Source organism: Myotis myotis, unplaced genomic scaffold, assembly GCF_014108235.1.
Source record: "Myotis myotis isolate mMyoMyo1 unplaced genomic scaffold, mMyoMyo1.p scaffold_m19_p_1, whole genome shotgun sequence".
Taxonomy (NCBI): Eukaryota; Metazoa; Chordata; class Mammalia; order Chiroptera; family Vespertilionidae; genus Myotis; species Myotis myotis.
The window spans coordinates 205,838,130-205,857,046 of NW_023416313.1; the positions used below are offsets into that span (position 1 = coordinate 205,838,130).

The following is an 18,917-nucleotide window of genomic DNA, read 5'->3' on the forward strand; positions in this document are numbered from 1 at the left end:
GTTGTTAATAAATTCTAATTACTTTAATGCCACCAAAGTGTTCCCTAACTTAAAGATGTGTTCTCTCCTACCCTTTGGAACTTACCCACTCAAGACACTTTATAGAATCCTTGCCCACACATCCTCAGAGCTTGCTCCTGACTTGTGCATCAGCAGCTTCTCTGGGCCATGCCTCGGTCTCAGCTTGGTCTGCACAGTACCTCCCTACAGTGTCACTCATGACAGCTCTTGCCCCCAGGGTTTAGCTCAACTCTCATTCCGCCACACAGTCCTCCTGCTACAGTTCCCATTCAAGGGTCCCTTCCAGGCCACTGTCAATCAATTCGCTAAAGCACTGCAGAGAGAATCCAGTTTGTTGTCTCTTTCTGTCCGTCTATCTTATCCTATCGGTTGTCTCATCCAGCATCAGTGTTCTATAAATAATTATAACTTCCCCTTAGACCAGCCCCAGAATTTGCATTTACACGGTGTATTTGCTGTCAGACATCTAACCTGCATGGAAGAGTGCAAATGTCACTCGATACTCAAAGCCCTCGACAACCCATGCAGGAGCCTGCACTCTCGCCTGACTGGGTCTCACTTCAAATCACTCAGATTAGGGTTCCTCTGTTTCATGCTATTACGCCTGAATTTCCTGCTCCTTTTACAAGCAGTTGGCAGGTAACACAAGTAGTGTACCAGTACCTACTGCCAACATGGGAGAACACATCAGTGAGACAGCGGTCCAGTTAAGAGACCAGAATTATATTTGCAAAAAATAAATAAATTTTGTAACCTCCCAAACTATATTCTCATACTACCCATTTCTGGAGAATAGTCTTTCAGTTCTTAACTCCATTACTAAATGAAGTGAATCAGACTGTGGCTAACTTGCTTAAATGAGTCCTTCCTTTTCCAGAAGGCTAAACAAAGGATTTAGCTTGAAACTGATTAGCTACAAAGCCTTAGTAAAGTCACTAATAGCTCTTAGCCTCAGTTTACTCATCTGTAAAGTGGGGATATATGGTACCTATCTCACAGGGTGGTTCTCAGGGGTAAATGAAGCATTGTGAATAAAATGCTTTATAAAATCTAATGCATTATACAAATGTAATTATAATGTTTGCCATTGTCTTTACTGACACTAATACCATTTGTTATTATAATATACACTCGTGCCCGGTGCATGGAATCGTGCACACTAAAAGGAAATTAATTAGAAGGTGGCCCATGGGGTAGGACTGGGCGAGATGGGCTGGACATGCCCTGGAGTCAACCTCCTGTGGTCCCTCTCTGGCTGGCTACACCTGGGGTGGCACCACAGCTCAAAGGGCAGCACCACAGTTCAAAGGGCGTCTGCGCAGTGAGCAGGGTCCCTCCGGCAGGTGGGGTCCCTTGGCCTGGCCTGCGGTGATCAGGCCGAAACCAGCTCTCCAGCATTCCCCAAGGGGTCCCAGATTATGAGAAGGCGGTACTTGGGTGACATACCCTGGAATCGGGCTCCCTTCTCTCTGGTTCCAGGGTGTGTCACCCAAGAACCGCCACTGCCAAGTCACTGCAGCTCAGCAGCTCCTGCGTTTAGCATCTGCCCCCTGGTGGTCAGTGCGTGTCACAGCTACCGGTCGGATGGTTGGATGGTCGCTTAGTCTTTTATATATACAGATGTTAGTAATGATATAAACAACCTATTATTCCATGGCAGAACACCACTGCTATCAATGCCATTTCTATAGAAGCTTTACCGTAGATCCACCACAAGATAAGTGAGAGTGAAACACAGTCCAATGGTTTAGGCTCCTCACATTGAGGAGATTCTAGACAACATGTAAACATTCTTTCTAACGCTTCATTTTTTAAATAGGTGCCTACTGATGCACTGAGGGCCCTGTGGAAGATAATACATGATCAATCGCCAAGTAACTAAAAATGAGATGCCCAAAAAGAGCAAAGAGAATTCTGGGAGCCACCCACAGTGCTTTCTAATTCCAGCCCATCCATATATACCTAGGTTCTGGTGCTGTAAACTCCTCCTTTTGAAAGAGAGAGTGAGAATGAGCTTCCTACCTTGTTGAGGACCTGGCCCTGGTCTGTAGGCCGCAATTTCTGTTCCACCAAGGCCTGAGCCTCCAAGGCACTGGCTGCTTTCCGAAGATCTTCCGCGGCATCCTCACTCACTGGAGGTACCATCTGCGGCCTCTCAGAGGAAGACAACATGTTATTCAAAAACTCTTTTAAAAGCCACACTAGCTCTGGAGAAATTCAGCAATAAAACACACTTCAAAGGACACACCCACACCCCTTGCTTTCCTCTGGCATTCAGGTCTCCTATCAATTTAGCTGACCGCTGCCCAGGGCTGAACAAGGCCACAATAAAGTGGTGACAGTACATGAGGGCCCACAGACGGACAAAGCCACACCCCAGGCTCCAGGAGCCATGGTAAATACATAGCTCAGTCATCTGAGATGGACTGCAGGTCTGGTTTTATTCCTCTCTCTGGGACCCATGCTATTTGTTCCACATAGAATTTCAACCAGAGATAGAATCTCAGTACACATAAAGTCACCGGTTAAAAGCAAAAAAATGAATTGATCGTTAAGACAAAGAAAATGCAAACTGATTAGCAAGGCAATCCCTGTCCACAGTTATCCCAGGAGCAGGGTTTCAGCATTGCCATCACACAGCCTACCTTTTGCAACCCTGTCACAGATCTCCATAGTGCACCCAACTCACAGGGTACTAAGAATAGGTAATCAATCGCTTTCTTTTCTTTTTAATCTATTATCCTGATGGCTTGAACTATATATATTTGAATAGTTATTTCAAAGAAGCAAGAAAATAATTATGCTCGCTTCCATCTTCCCTGGCTTCCAGAGAGACTAGAGAGTGTGTGAAGCGCCAGGGCTGCAGCACAACATCCAGGTCTCTTGGGAATGATCCGTTTCTGACAAGAGGAGGCATGGATTCTTCAGAGCAGCAGTTATCAAAGTATCTTGCGGAATCCCTGGGTCCTTAAAACTCTTTCATGGGAATCTGTGAAGTCAAAACTTCTTCATAAAAATTCTAAAATATGATTTGTCTTTTTTCATTGTCATCTTCTCAAGAGCAGTGGAGTTTCCTGGAGGCTACATGTGATATTGCCACAGAATGAATGCAGAAGCAGATCTGAGAACCCAACTGTCTTTTGTTATGCAGACATTACAGAGACTTACGGCATCTCTCTTCCCACTAAATTATTTTTGCTTTGGAAAACAGTTGTTTTTCATTAAAAACATGTTATTTATATTAATATGTAATGAGTTTGTTATTGTTCTTTTTAAATGAATCAGTAATAATTTTTTTAATTTTTCAGTTTTAATTTCTAATATAGTAAACATTGATAGATACAACCCACATAAATAAAAATTCTTTGGGGCGTAAAGGTTTGAGAACTGCTGCTTTAGGGCATCATTTCCTCTGAGTAAATGACTGGGGAACAGTACTTTTAACCACATGGGAAAGAGAGGGCTTATTTTGGAGCTTGTCAGTTTCTTTTTTCTTTCTTTTTTTCATTTTCTTTCTTCCTTTCAATGCAAACAAGAAAACCCACTCCTAGCTTATAAACTATCTCTTCTTTAGATAAAACAGAGCCATCTTTTGAAATATCCTAGTCACTCCAACCTCCTTCAGAATAAACAAGAGGTAGTTATTATGAAAATTAGCTATGGATACTGTTGATTTTTATGGATTTGCTTGAGTAATCCTGTGTGAATTGTAAATTGACCTATGTGTGAGTCTATTTTATCCTCTTAAACCCAGAAATTACAGTCCATTTCTTATTTCTTGACACTATTAGGTGAGCTTGGTAACAAGGACTGGTCTTACTCCCTCTTGTATGCACAGTGTCTGCTCCCAAGCCTGTCACATAGAACCCTAAGGCCCTTTGCACTCTGACCCTAGGAGTTGCACTCTGACCCTATCTCTCCTAGAATGACCCCCTCTCGCCTTGCCCAATCCACTCCAGTCACAAGGGCCTCCAAATGTCTTGAGAATCCCCATCAGTTCAAGCACTCTCCCACTTGAGGGTTTTTCACCTGCTGTCACCTCTGCCTAGAATCCCCTCCCCTAGTTACCTTCTGGCTTCTTCCTCAGGTTCCTGCTCAGCCATGACTTTTGGGAGTCCTCCCAGATGTCTGAGTATAAAATGGCTCTCCCTTCCTTGGTCCATCACGCTTTGCCCCCTCTCCCCCGCTTCACTTTTTCTCGCTGCACTCATTACTGCCTGACATATTATGTACCATATTTTGTTGATTGTAAGATGCATATTTGTTTTCAGATTTTAACACAACTGAAATATGGGCTGTCCTAAAAATTGGTGATGTCTTCAAACTGCCTGGGGCCTGGGCTGGCATGAGTCCCTCCACAGAAGAAGTGCATCTGCTCTGCCAGGGTGCGGGAGCCCGGGAGCACTACCAACGGAGTCGGAGTTGCCTTGAGGTTCTGTTTAAGGGTTTGTTTAGACCAGACAGGCAGAGTGAATTTAGGAAACAAACTGGTGACTACAAACTTGTGGCTCGTATATTCGGGGGACATATTTTGCCCTGCCCTCATCAGTGCCAAGGCTGAGACTTTCACGGTTCCCTGTTGTCCTTTGCTGTGTAGGCGATTTCCCCCTCATTTGTCTTTTCACGGAAGGTGCAGGCTTTTGTTGAGCCAGAGCTCGGGGGGGGGGGGGGGGGGGGGTCTCTTATTAGACTCACTATCGGGCATTTTTTCTTTCTTGCTGGTACATGAAGTAGCAGTTCATCTTACAGCTGATGGCAACTTAGATTCCATGAAATAGATTCTTAATTCTACGGTATACTTGTTTTCTGCCTGCCTCCCTCACTAAAATATAAGCTCCATGAGACCAGAGACTTGGACTGCTTGTTCATTTGTGGCATCTTCAGTGCCTAGGACAGTGCCAGGTACACAGCAGGCTCTCAATAAATATCTGTTGCATGAATAAACAGCAGCCCCCCCCAATCATTATTTGTTGAATGAATGTTAATTTTCGTTTGGGAACAGAGGAGGAATATTTGGAATGTGAGGAGATGAGAGTTAATCTGACCATTAGCCTGCCCTTATGGTATGTGGCATCTAAAATTTAGTGTCTTTGCCTTTGTGTATACTACTTTGCACAAATACGGTTCTGTTTATTTAAAAATATATCTTTTACACAGGACATGCACCAGCCACATGAATTTAACATTCACATTAGCATTTTATGCTCTGAAGAATATCAGTGAAAGGTATTTTGGGAAAGATGAATTGCAAATCACTTGATGCCAGTGATAAACCACGTAAAGAAAACACTCCCACTGTAAGCCTTTGGCTGTGCTGACCCGGAACAGGCAGGCCATTCCAAAGGGAGGGGCCGGCAGGGCCAGCCCAGGGCCAGCCTCACTAGAGAAGATAGAGCGTTCTGCCGTTTCCGTTCCCAGTACACACAAAACACAAACACTAAACTTCAGGCACTAATTATCATGATTGCGGAGGTTTTTTTTCTTCATACACTAGATTTTAGAAAAAAACTTTAAAATTAAATTTTCTTTTTTCTTAGAACGTTCTATATTCCTCACTCAAAAAAAATGTATTTATTCTTAGGAGGAAAAATCAGTTCTGTGCCAAAACCCATCCCCCAAAGATCCTTCAACTCAACAGAAAAAGGGTGGTGGCAGGATGGAAAGTTCTCCTCAGGGGATTTGATGAGAACATGAAATATCTCAAATAACCAAAGCCTGAGGAGGCTATACCTTCTAAAAGGAGTGTTATATACAGTAACCTAGTAGCTCTAAGCATAGAACTCAAAACCCTTCTATCCGTATTTATGAGACTAATCCTTAGAATCAAACAAAACTAAAGCTAGGTAAATTGGAGCAAGTTACTGAATTCACTGTTTGATTTTCCTAATCTGAAAATAAACAATAGGTATACTTATTTAATGAGAGTTGCTATGAGGATTAAATGAGATCACACATTTTAACACCTGGAATAGTACTGAGCAAATATAAATATTCAATAAAAAGTGGCAATTTTATCATTATTACAGAAAAAGATTCAATGAAGTGTGGCTATTATTATCAGCAACTATATTAATCATTATCTTTCATCATCTAAATTCTGGGGGGAAGAGTTTTATTTCATATACAAAGGTGAGAAGAAAGAACTTCTACTCAAGAAGTCATAGAATTTTGCCCAGCTGGTGTAGCTCAATTGGTTGAGCATCATCCCATTCTGCTTGACAACACTGTGCTATTCCCTGATCGTGGACTATGATATCCACTAGCGAAAGTTCTCCAAGATACAGTTTTTCATTAACTATTCCATTAATATTTCGTGTGTCCACTCATTCTAGGGCTCAGTACAACTTTCTGCTATATATTCTAATATCACTGATGGTGGGGGGATGAGATGGACAGAGAGGGAAATTAAGAATGATAACTTGAAGGTGATCATAATGGTTGAATCTGAAAATTACATAATAAAAACACTGCTTCCAATAGTGTATGTGTATGTGTATGTGTGTGCATTTTATGAATAAAAACCAAACACATATTTTCTTGAGAGCTTGTTTGGAGGTTCTAACAGGGGAGCGCAGCTACTCGTATACCCTTCACCGAAGACCAGTCCTCTCCTGGGGGTGGGGAGGGGCGCGGGGGGAGGTCATCCTCTTCAACCGAGCGCGCAGCTTCGGGAGGGACGCTCATGGATCGGTGAGGGAGGAGGGGGACACCCGCCTAGCCAGCCAGATCAGCCAAATCAACCCTGGCGATCAATGGGGTGACAGATGTCGCAGCCAGATCGCCCTCACATCCAAACACATATTTTCTTGAAAGTCCACCTGGGACCCATTTCAAATGTTTTCACATTTGAACATAGTCTTCAAGAGAGCATAAATAAAGACACTACACTGTTCATTACAGTTTTATTTTCTGAGAGTAAAAGAACATTTTATAACTTGAAATAGATCTGGCATTGCCCTAAATACACTTAAGGGTTGATTAATTAATGGCAAAACCATTCACTTGTCTTCTCCCTTGATATCACTGTCCACTTCTTTCATCAATCCCTTATCTCAGAAGAGAAAATCTCTAGAAGCATTTATCCAAAGCAGTTGCTGTCCCTACCTGTACAGTGAGGAATGGGGCTCTGGATCAGAGGCAGAAGCCACTGGAGAGATGTCCTTGGTGTTTTCTAGATCTTCATTCTCTAGAAAATTATGGAAAGAAAAACAATATCTAAGAGGGAACACAACCATAATTATCTTGTATCTTTTTTTAAAATCTGGCAGTTTCAAACAACTTTCCATTTCCAAAAATATTCTGGGCATAAACTTTATACTCTGGGAGGCTCAGTACATAAATTATTCAAGTCATCACATCCAAGTATTTTCAGATAGTCATAACCCATTTATAAAAAAGTAAGTCTTTTTCCAAAATAAGTACCCACAGAATTAATTCTAACTCAAGAACCACTATTTCTCAGAAAGCAGATGGTTAAAATTAGGCAAGAAATATAGTGCACAGTGAGATGTAGAATGAAATGAACTGTAATTCAGTGCCAAAGTATACAGTGCCACCTCTATCTATATATATAAAAGGCTAACATGCAAACTGTCCACTCGGGAGTTCGACTTGGAGGGCGCGAGTTCAATCACTTGCTATGATGTGCGCTGACCACCAGGGGCAGCACAGAATATGGCGGGTAACCAGCGGCAGTGGCAGGATGCTGAGGGAGCGAGGAAAGGAGGCGGCGGGGAGGCCAGGCCTAGGGACCCTACCCTGCACGAACTTCATGCACCAGGCGTCTAGCATCCAATAAGCTCAGATCACTGTATCCAAGATCAGGTAAAAGATTTTTTGTAATTTCATTCATTTACTAACTCGCTCATTCACCAATAACTTACTGAATACTGTTAGACACCTTCAAGGAGTATAGTGAAGTGCATAATAAAGGTTATGGTCCCAAGCTCACAACAAGCCTATGGCTGGTATTATCATTGCCGTTTTCAGGTAAGGAAAAGAAGGCATAGAGACAAGATTCAAAGCCAGGCAGTCATGCTCCTAACCATTAGGTGATACTTGGTTTTGTGGTTTATTCATTTAGCCTTTCCTTGAGCACTCAGATATTAAATAACCCTTGGTTTAACCTCTTCTGGCTAAGACTGAAGTCTAAAGTTCACTTCTCAATTCAAAATTCAATTTACTAAATCAAACCTCAAACCCTGAAAGTTTCAGAGTTTAGGGGACAACATAAAAGTGCAAATGACAAGCATATATTTGTGATTCAATTTTAATCTAGTCTCAATTTTTCTATGTAAATAAGACCTGTTTTTCTTTTCATCAATCCCCACTCTCATAGATAGAAAAACCTTAGAGCTTATGCCACGCAATTTTCCTCTTGTAAGATAATAGGAAATATATATTAGTCTCTGCCCCTGGTTCCTAACACAGAATTCCCAAAACCCTTATAATTTCTTAAGTGACAAAAGCACTGGGAACATCTTTTGTTCTAATATTTGGTCTTTGATCCCAGTTGCTGACACTGAGTTCCTAAATCCCTGGGCTGGGTGATCGTAGTGTCTTTTGTTCTAATGAGGTGACGCTTGGTGGGCTCCTGGATGGGGGCCCATGCACCAAAGGGCCTCGGGTTGAATTCCCGATCAAGGGCATGTACCTCACCTCAGTTGCAGGTTTGTTCTGCCCCAGTCGGGGAACATGGGGAGGCAACCAATTGATGTTCTTCTCTCTCTCTCTCTCTCTCTCTCTCTCTCTCTCTCTCTCTTCCTCACTCCTTCTCTCCCTTCATTCACTCTCTCTAAAAATCAATGGAAAAAAGTCTCCTCAGATTAACAACGAAAAAAGGATAGTATCCTCTATTATCTCTATTTAGGAGCTTATTGTATTGCCTTTCACATTTTTAAAAAATATGTTTTTATTGACTTCAGAAAGAGGGAGAGGGAGAGGAGATAGAAACATCAATGATGAGAGAGAATCATTGATCGGCTACTTCCTGCAGCACTGGAGATTGAGCCCGAAACCCAGGAGTGTGCCCTGACCAGAAATTGAACCATGACCTCCTGGTTCATAGCTCGACGCTCAACCACTGAACCACATTAGCAACTTTCTCATTTTGATCTACAGTCCAACTAGATTTTTTTCTTTCCTTCTCTTTTCTCTTAGGATATCCAGTTGCCCCAGCAACATTCACCATTCTCCCCCCACTACTTTACAGTACAATCTTCGTTGCAAATCAAAGCTTTATCCTATTCCTAGGACCTATGACACTGTTGTGGAAAGCTTCAAAATAAGTCTTGATACCTGCTAGAGCAAATCTTTCCATCTTATTCTTACTAGTGTCTTTGCTATTTGTGGCCTTCGCTTCTACATATGTTTTAGGACCAGCTTGTCAAATTCCAAAAAGGCCAAAACCCTGCTGGGATTTTTATTGGGGTTAAATTTTACCTATAAAGTCAGGGAGAATTGACATCTTTTCAATATTGGGTATTTCAATCTAAGAATATGTTATATCCTTCCATTCATTTAGATATTCTTTATTATCTCTCAATAATCCCTTATAATAAAAGCGTAATATGCTAAGTGTCCGACCATTCATGAGACCATTCGTTCAACCGTTCCACCAGTCGCTATGAGGCACTCTGACCACCAGGGAGCAGGCACTCCAACCGGTAGGTTAGCTTGCTGCTGGGGTCCTGCCGATGGGGACTGGGAGAGACAGGCAAGATATGCCCTGGAGCCCTCCTGCAGTCCCTCCCCAGCCAGATAACCTCCTGTGGATTGCGAGAGGGCACAGGCCAGGCCGAGGGACCCCCACCGATGCACAAATCCGTGCACCAGGCCTCTAGTATATTATAATCTTCTGCAGAAAGACTTTGAATACAACTTGTGATATTTATTCCTCATATTTTTACTCTGTGGTAAACATTTTATTTACTTTGTTGCTGATATATATAAATGCAATGGAATTTTGCATACTGGCTCTGTATCTAGCAATCTGGCCAAACATTAATTCAAATAACTTATCTGTAGGTTCTTTTGGATTCTCCATGTACATAGTCATCATCTGAAAACAACAGATTTAACAGGATTTCTTTCTAATCCTCATATATTTTATTTTTCTTGCCTGACTATACTAGTTAGAATATCCAGTAAAATAATAAATAGTAAGTGGTGAGAGTGGTTACCCTTATCTTATACCCAGTCTTAAGAAGAAAACTCTCAAATTTCACCATTAAGTTTTATGTTGCTTGTAGGCTATTTGTAGATATGCTTAATCCAGCATATAATGAAATTTCCTTTTATTACTAGTTTGATAAAAGTTTTGGCCGAAACCGGTTTGGCTCAGTGGATAGAGCACCGGCCTACGGACTGAGGGGTCCCAGGTTCGATTCCGGTCAAGGGCATGTACCTGGGTTGCGGGCACATCCCCAGTGGGAGATGTGCAGGAGGCGGCTGATCGATGTTTCTCTCCCATCGATGTTTCTAACTCTCTATCTCTCTCCCTTCCTCTCTGTAAAAAATCAATAAAACATATTAAAAAAAAAAAGTTTTGAATCATAAATAGAGGTTAAATTTTACCAAACACTTTTTCTGCATCTATTAAACTGATAATTTTTATACTCTGGTGTATTAAAATGGTGATTTACAGGCTTTAAAAAAATGTTAAAATAACTTTTCATTCCTGGAAAAACCCAACTGGGTCTTATATAATGTTGGATTCAAAGTTAATATTTTATTGATGACTTTTTGCATCTATGTTAATGAGTGAGATTAAACTGGGATCTCATCTGGGATAATTTTGATGCTGCCTGAGTTAGTTATTCCTCTGGTACAGGTGTGAAGATGATAAAACCTGTATTTGATTGTCTGAAAATATCTTTATTTCATCTTCATTCTTTTAAAAAATATATATGTTTTTATTGATTTCAGAGAGGGAGAGAGAGATAGAAACATCAATGATGAGAGAAAATCATCTATCAGCTGCCTCCTGCACACCCCATACTGGGGACGAGCCCACAATCTGGACATATGCCCTAACTTGGAATCAAACTGTGACCTCCTGGCTCATAGGTCTACACTAAACCACTGAGCCACGCCAGTCAGGTTCATCTTCACTCTTGAAGACTTTTCACTTTACCGGGGGGAAAAAGTTCTATATCAATAGTTTTTTCTTTCACTATTTTAAAGATAATCTAGCTCTCACTGCTCTGTACAGAAATCAGCTTTCAGTGTAATCACTATTCCTTTAAAGGTAAACTGAGGGACATCTGTAATTATCTGAACAATAAAGATTTTTTTTAAAAAAAGGTAAATTGAAATTTTTCTCTGGCTACTTTTAATATTTCCTCTTTGGTTTTACAGCAGTTTTACTTAATGAATATCTACTGTATATTTCATTGTACTGATACTGCTTGAGGTACATAGAGCTCCTTGAATCTGTAGATTGCATTAGTTTTGGAAAATTCGCAGCTATTCTCACCAAACATTGCTTCTATCCATTCTTGCTCTGAGTTCTCACCTTCTAGGATTTCAATTATACATATATTAGACCTTCTCACATCCTCTATCTCTTATCTCTCTCCTGAATTTTCAATGATTTCATTTTTATATATTTCCTTCTGGATATGTTGTTCTGACCTTTCTTCCAGTTCACTATTCTCTCTTCAAGTGTAATAGCTTGTTGCTAAACTCACTTAAAGTTCTTCATTTTTATTCAGTTATTGAATTTCTATTTGATTCTATTTTTATAAATTTCAATTCTCTGACAAATTTCTCAAAGTTTTCTCTCCTTGAACATAATAAATATAATTATTTTTAAGTCTGTATGTGGTAACTCCAAAATCTGGTATCTGTATTAATCCACTTTTACTGTTTGTTGTTCACATATCTCTTCTCGTGCATCTAGTCATTTTGATATGTGGCAGAAATTGTCCTTGCAAAACTATTTGTAGAAATAATTTGAAGCCTACAACGATCCTTCAGAGATTTGCCTTACTTCTTCCATGTACTTAGGGGCACAAGTACCCTGCAGTCACCTTAATCCAATTACATGAACTTAGTTGTATCTGAGCTGAGCTGTAGTCCCTGCAATGGCCTACTTCTAATCTTCCCTTAATTCTAGAACATGGCCTTTCATGGTCCTAACCCAAAGGAAAGGGGATTCCCCAAGATTTCCCCTGCTTGTCTGGTCCTGAGCATTAATCCCTGTTGCTTTAGTCCAGAAAGGCACTTTTACAGCATTGCCATTCAGACTCCCCACCCAGAAATCCAGCATATGCCCTCAGAGGAGAAAGGAACACCACAGTGGACTCTCATAGCCTGGTAATTTTTCATTATGTGGCTGGCTCTCCAGTATCTTCAAGCAGATGTTTATATTTTGACAATTATTTCCTAATTGTCTTCAGTGGGAGAACTAATCTCAACCACCTAGTCTGCCATTATTCAGAACAGAAATCTACATTGTCTCTTTACCTTTTTCAGTTTAAAGGTACCTTAGCAAATAAAATGGAAACAAATAGAAATTTTAAGAGTCTTCCTTCTTTCTGTCATTGGCTAACAGTATGAGCTTATCTAAGTAATTGTTCTATCTCCCTTTGACTTATCATGTCGCTTAGATCATAATGAAGACTTCAGTAAGGTTGAATGTTCAGACAGAAGTAAAATTAGCACAAAAGTAATGGAAGATAGTAGTGGGTTTAAAAAATAACAAAAACATTAATCCCTAAGGAGACTTACAACCTGTATTTCATAAAAAATTCATCTGAGAGAAAAAGGCCTACAAAAGGTCAATTCCTGATGACCAGAAAGGCAATAGAGATGTACAGAATGGCTCTTACAATATAAACATAGTAAAAACCTTGTAATACATTTGTATTTTTTCTGACTTGGTAATATATTTATATTATTCAAAATTCAAAAAGGTAAACATATACAGTGAAAACTTTCTCCTATCTCAGTCCCCACCTTCAAAGGCAACAAATGTTATTACATTTTGTAAAGTCTTCCAGAGATACTTTATGCATATAAAAAGGTGTGTATGTGGATACGCATACATATATATTCTTTTTTACACAAATAATGAAAATACTAGGCATACTACTAAGCCTTCTGTTTTTCCCACTTACATCTTAGACCTCTCCACAACTATATATGAAAAGCTTCCTCATTCTTTTCTACAGCTTATTAATAATTTATTCATTGTATATTCCATAATTTACTTAACCAGTTCTGTATTGATGCACATTTATGTTCTTTCTCATCTTTTACCATTACAAATAATATTATAATAACCTTGTACCTGTATCATTAAACAGGCACATGAATAAATCTAAAGGATAAATTCCTGGAAGGAATGTATTGATGAGGGCATATATTATAATTTTGATAGATATTGATAAATTACCTTCATAGCATTTGTACCAATTTACATTTCCATCAGCAATGCATGGAAGTGCTTGTTTCTACACATATTTACCAACATAGCGAGATATCAAACCATACCCATTGTAGTTATGATTTTTTTCCCTTATCATGAGTTAGGTTGAGCATTTTTCATATGTTAAGAGCCATTGCTTATAGCATCTTAGCAGCTTGATGTACGCCTAAAAAAAGTGAAAAGATATTGCTTTAAAATTTTTAAGGTTAAAGATACATGCTAAATTATGTAAGAACTGCTGATAGAACAACTTGTAATTAGATTCAAAGAGGCAGGAAATAAGAAAAGGAGAAAGAAATACATAAGTTGCCATAGCTGAGCAGTGGTTAGAGTGTTGGCACAGGGACTGAAGGGTTGTGGTTCGATTCTGGTTCAGGGCACGTACCTCAGTTGCAGGCTCAATCCCTGGCCCGGTTAGGGTACATGCAGGAGGCAACCAAGTGATATCGATGTTTCTCTCTCTGTTTCTCCCCTTCCCTTCCACTCTCTAAAAATCAATAGAAAAAATATCCTTGTGTGAAGATTAATAACAACAAAAGAAATACATAAGCTTATTTCCAGAAGTATAAAGTGTGGAAGATGGAATCTTGTTTTAAAGAGAAAGCAATTACAAACACAGCTTGTTAGGTTTCCTAAATTTATTTAGGGAAATTTAGACCTACTATAAAGAAGCAAAAGCCAATTTTTCTATAGCATAACTTTTAATACGTCAACCAAATATAGACCAATTCTATAAGTATCCCTAGAAGAGACCAGAGAAACCAGGACAAGTTTTGCAAATTTAGGTGGTAAATGGGAAAATGTTTTTATTTTATTATAATGGGCATGTATTTATTTTAATATGTATTAGGAAAAACTGATACATCAAACTAGTAATATCACAAATATTATTTAGAATAAAACAAAATGTTCAATGTCTATTTAAAGAAAAAAATAATATTGGAATGTATTCTCTAATGTGGCAAAAATCATGATGGTGCTATCTGAATGGCCAAGGTCTTAAAAACAGTGAACCAAGGACAAATGGAAGCTCAAGAATAACTCAATTTATAACTAATGGCCACAGGAGAAAGGGGAAAAATGACTCTTTCTCAAAATGATTTCTTTTCTATTTTTTAAAATATGAGTTTTCTTTCCATGTTACTAGAGTATGGTTTAAGGCATTCTGATCATGCTACAGATTTAAATTTACTTTGCACTTATACTTCCTCTGCAAAGAGAACCAAAAAGTAGGTTTTCTAAAGTATTTGAATATCAGGTCAGAGTTCTTTAGAACAGGTCTCATAGGACTTCCCTTTCACTAAACAGGCTGCAAAGGGATAATTAGCCTGGGCTTTTACATTTAAGAGCAGAGCAACCAAAAGCAGGTTATGTGGTTACAGACTTGAGAAGTTCAAACAAAAAGAAATTGGCTAAATTTATATTCCAACCAAATCCAGAGACCATGTAATCCAATTTCTCCTCAGTCCTTATGTATGGGACATGCTCCTGACTGGCTGGATTATATATCTTAGGTTGTATATTATGGATTGAATTATGACAGGACAAATTGGCTATCTCAATACCATAAAAACTCAACCGCTGTAAGAAAAAAAAAATAACCCACAGGCAAACAAATTTGTAGGGCATTTTGACATAAAACTGTAACAGAGGACTCTTTGGCATAGACTTCTGTTCTTTTGTTCCATCCAATATGGTACCTACCAATTTTTAAATTTAAAATTTAAATTGAAATATCCACAAAAATGCAACACTTTCATCAATGCAGAAAGACTTACTGCACTGAACCATGAACAAGTTTACCTGACCTGTTTCTAGTCCTTAATGTCTAAATGCATTGATAGCTCTCAGGTCATATACACCAAACCAAGTCTATTGTTGATTCTAGGGTCATAACAGACTTTGCTCTTTATTTTTCCCAAAGCTCTCTATTGGTAAAAAAAAAAAAAAAAGCCTGCTCTAAGTGATACAGTATGTATGCCTCAGAGAGTTTCACTCATAAAGAGTGATATCTTTCTCCTCCTAGGGACTGAAGGACCCAGGTGCCCCAAATAAAAGACTCTTAAAAGACAATTACAGTTCATAAACAATAAGAACACACGACCACTGGAGAGATCATAGTGTTAGACTAGAAGAACATGAAAACACTTTTCCTTCTTTATCACAAAAACCTCAGCTAACAAACACAAAGACCTTCAAAAGGTATTCTCTGCAGAGAATATTTTTTAAAAACAAGTTATTATCCTGATTACAAATCCTGCTTTTGAAGGAATGTACATGGAAAATCAACACCCTTAATTCAATAAAAATTGCAATGTCCAACCTCTTTTTTGTTGTTGTTAATCCTCATCCAAGGATATTTTTTCCATTGATTTTTTTAGAGAGAGTGGAAGGGAGGGGGGGGGAGAGAGATCAATTTCAGAGAGACACATCCATCAATTGCCTCCCACGTGCACCTAGGCCAGGGCCGAGGATCGAACCTGCACCCCAGGTATGTGCCCTTGACCAAGAATGCAACCCAAGACCCTTTGGTCCATGGGCCTACATTCTAACCACTGAGCCAAATAAGCCAGGGCCCAATCTCATTTCTTATTACTGTTTTCCTTCTAAGGAAGGATGACAGAAACCTCCTTCAATTTCATTCTTTCTTAGGTCTCTATTGCTTACTCATGGATCATTTTCCAAAGGAAGGTGGTAGAAGGATCCAATCAAATTCCTAATTTGAAGCAGTTTATTGAGTTACCCCAAGTCTATGCAACTCTGAGCCAAGCCAAATGCATAATTTCCATAATGCTTTGCAAACCCAGCTTAACTCTAATTCAAGGTTTCTCAGTAGTAGCACTACCGATATTTGGGGCCAGATAACTGTGCTTTGGGGCGGTCCTGTGCATCACAAGATGTTTGCCAGCATCTCTGGCCTCTACCCCACTAGATGTGAGCAACAGCCCTCCTCCTCCTCCCAGCCCAGAGTTGTGACAACTAAAAAGTCCCTGGGGGAGGCAAAATCACTCCTGATTGAGAACCACTGCTTTCACCCAAAGAACGTTCCTGTATATCTCAACCCTAATTCCTCCTAATCACTTGATGCTCCTCCAAATCTGTGTTGAGACTTTGTCTCACAATCCAGCAAATATTTTCAGAACCTCTACGACACAACATTAAGGGCTCTAGGAGATACACAAGATAGAGTCTGTCCCTCAAACAGGTTTCTTTGGGGGTGGGGAAGCGGGGTAAGTACATCAAGAACTGTAATAAAAGACATCCACTTATATGTTTTGAATTTTTTTGTTTTTGTTCCTGTAGGTAGGTATTCTCATCTTACCAAAATAAAACCACCTTGAGAGCAAACACCATACCTGCCCTGGAGTACTAATACTTGATTTTTGGCCGATAAAAATTATAATATGCTATTGTAAATTTCATCATAACAAGGTGGCAATTTCAAAAGGTCAGTAAAAACTCCACAGGTAACTTGGGCAATAAATTCATCTCTCAGAGAAAATGATTGCTGACAGGAAGTCAGATAATACAAGTAAATCTTTTTCCACATTCTGGCACAAAGCAAGCAATATAAGCTATCATTACTATTATTTTATTAGCTATTTTATTAGCAACAAATCATACCCTAAGGAGAAAATGCTGCTCTGGGATACATTAACAAGTTCCTACATGAAATAAAAAGAAATCAACACTCACCCTTTTTAAGGGCAAGAGGGAGAAAGTAACCCTAAGTATTTCTGTCAGTGTCCTGGGAGGAAAAAGTGAATGCAGGAATCAATTGGGGATATAGCGGGGTTCAAAAACAAACCCATTATCCTCCAATATATCTTGAACAATTCTTTTTTTTTTTTTTTTTTTAGAGAGAGAGGAAAGGAGACAGGAAGGAGGGAGGGAGGGAGGGGGGGGAGAGAGAGAAAGAAAGAGAGAGAATGAATTAGTTGCTTCTTGCATGTGCCCTGATGGGAGATCGAACCTTGGTGAATCAGGAGGACACTCTAACCAACTGAGCTACCTGGCCAGGGCCTTGAACTATACTTAAGACCTTTCTACTTCATTTAATTTTATTATTTTATTTTATTTTATTATTTTAATCCTCACCTGCTTAGAGAGAGGGAGAGAGAACATCAAAATCAATCAGTTGCCCTTCACACATGCCCCAACCAGGGATCCAACCACAATCTAAATATGTGGCCTGACCAGGAATTGAACCCTTCGGTGCACAGGACAATGCTCAACCTACTGGGACACTCTGGCAGCCAAGACCTTTCTATTTTAAATGCTTGGGTGTGTTTGCCATAACCACACATGAATGTCAAGGGGAAGTAAAAAAAAAAAATCCTTATTTTATAAATGTTGACACATGCAAGGGACAGATGTTTACGAGACTTTCTGGGTGTTTCTTTGCTTAATCTTTCAGAAATGGTGCTTCACATTTCTACTGCTATCAAGTTAAATACATGCCGTCAGTTTTGAATTTACTAGAAGGCATGGCGTTCGTAAGAAGGAAAAACAAAACAAAAACTGTTACCTGTTTAAAAGCAAGAGGACAGAACATCAAGTCGTGGGGGAAAGCTAGGTGACTCAAAGATATGTGTGTGTTTGACCCAAGCAGCTTTAGGAGATGGGAGCTACTGGGGACAGAAGTGAAAGACAGGAAAAGTCACCATGCTGGGACACACGCAGACAGGGACACTTCTGCCAGCCCACGGAGTTTAGATGAGCAAAACCAGATCTTAGTCTCATAATAATGGACAACACACATGCTGTGCGCTGGGCGAGGCAGCAAGTGCCTTGTGCACAGTAGCTCATGTAACTCAGCAATCTTATGAGGCAGGGACCCCCGTTGACAGAGGAGGAACCTGAGACAGACAGAAGTGACTTACTCAAGGTCACTTCATTTGTAACTGGGAAAGTCAGATTCCAGCCCAGGCACCGTGGCACCACCGCTCCCGCTATACGAAGGTGTCTATTTTCATTTCAGACCTGTAAAGTTCATTTCTACTTGCTACTTGGTGAGACCAGTTCTCTCTCCCTATCCTTCTGCATTTCAAAAGCGCATCCTTTCAGTTGTGAACTGTGTGGTGATCACACAGGCCGGACGGGTAAAAATGTGATAGATGGACCGCTGTTTCTTTTTGGTTTTTTTTTGTTTTGTTTTTAAAAATATATTTTATTGATTTTTTTTTACAGAGAGGAAGGGAGAGAGATAGAGAGTCAGAAACGTCAATCAGCTGCCTTCTGCACACCCCCCACTGGGGATGTGCCCGCAACCAAGGTCCATGTCCTTGACCGGAATCAAACCTGGGACCTTTCAGTCCGCAGGCCGACGCTCTATCCACTGAGCCAAACCGGTTAGGTTGGGCATAGATGGGCCGTTTTGCCTTTGGACTCCCAAATAATTCACACGGAGGAACTTGTGTGGTTAGAAATCGAGACAGGTCCCCCGAACAAGATGGTGAGGGTC

At 39.9% G+C, this 18,917-nt stretch overlaps 1 protein-coding gene across 1 annotated transcript in view; it reads right to left on the reverse strand.

Moving 5' to 3' along the window:
* TMED8 (transmembrane p24 trafficking protein family member 8) overlaps positions 1–18,917 on the reverse strand; it is a 29,633-nt gene that overhangs the window by 9,709 nt on the left and 1,007 nt on the right. Inside the window, exons 2-3 of the mRNA XM_036314070.1 lie at positions 7,126–7,207; positions 2,044–2,173 (exon numbers count right to left, since the gene is read on the reverse strand). Of these exons, the coding sequence (XP_036169963.1) occupies positions 2,044–2,173; positions 7,126–7,207 (212 nt within the window). The remainder of the gene's footprint in view (positions 1–2,043; positions 2,174–7,125; positions 7,208–18,917) is intronic.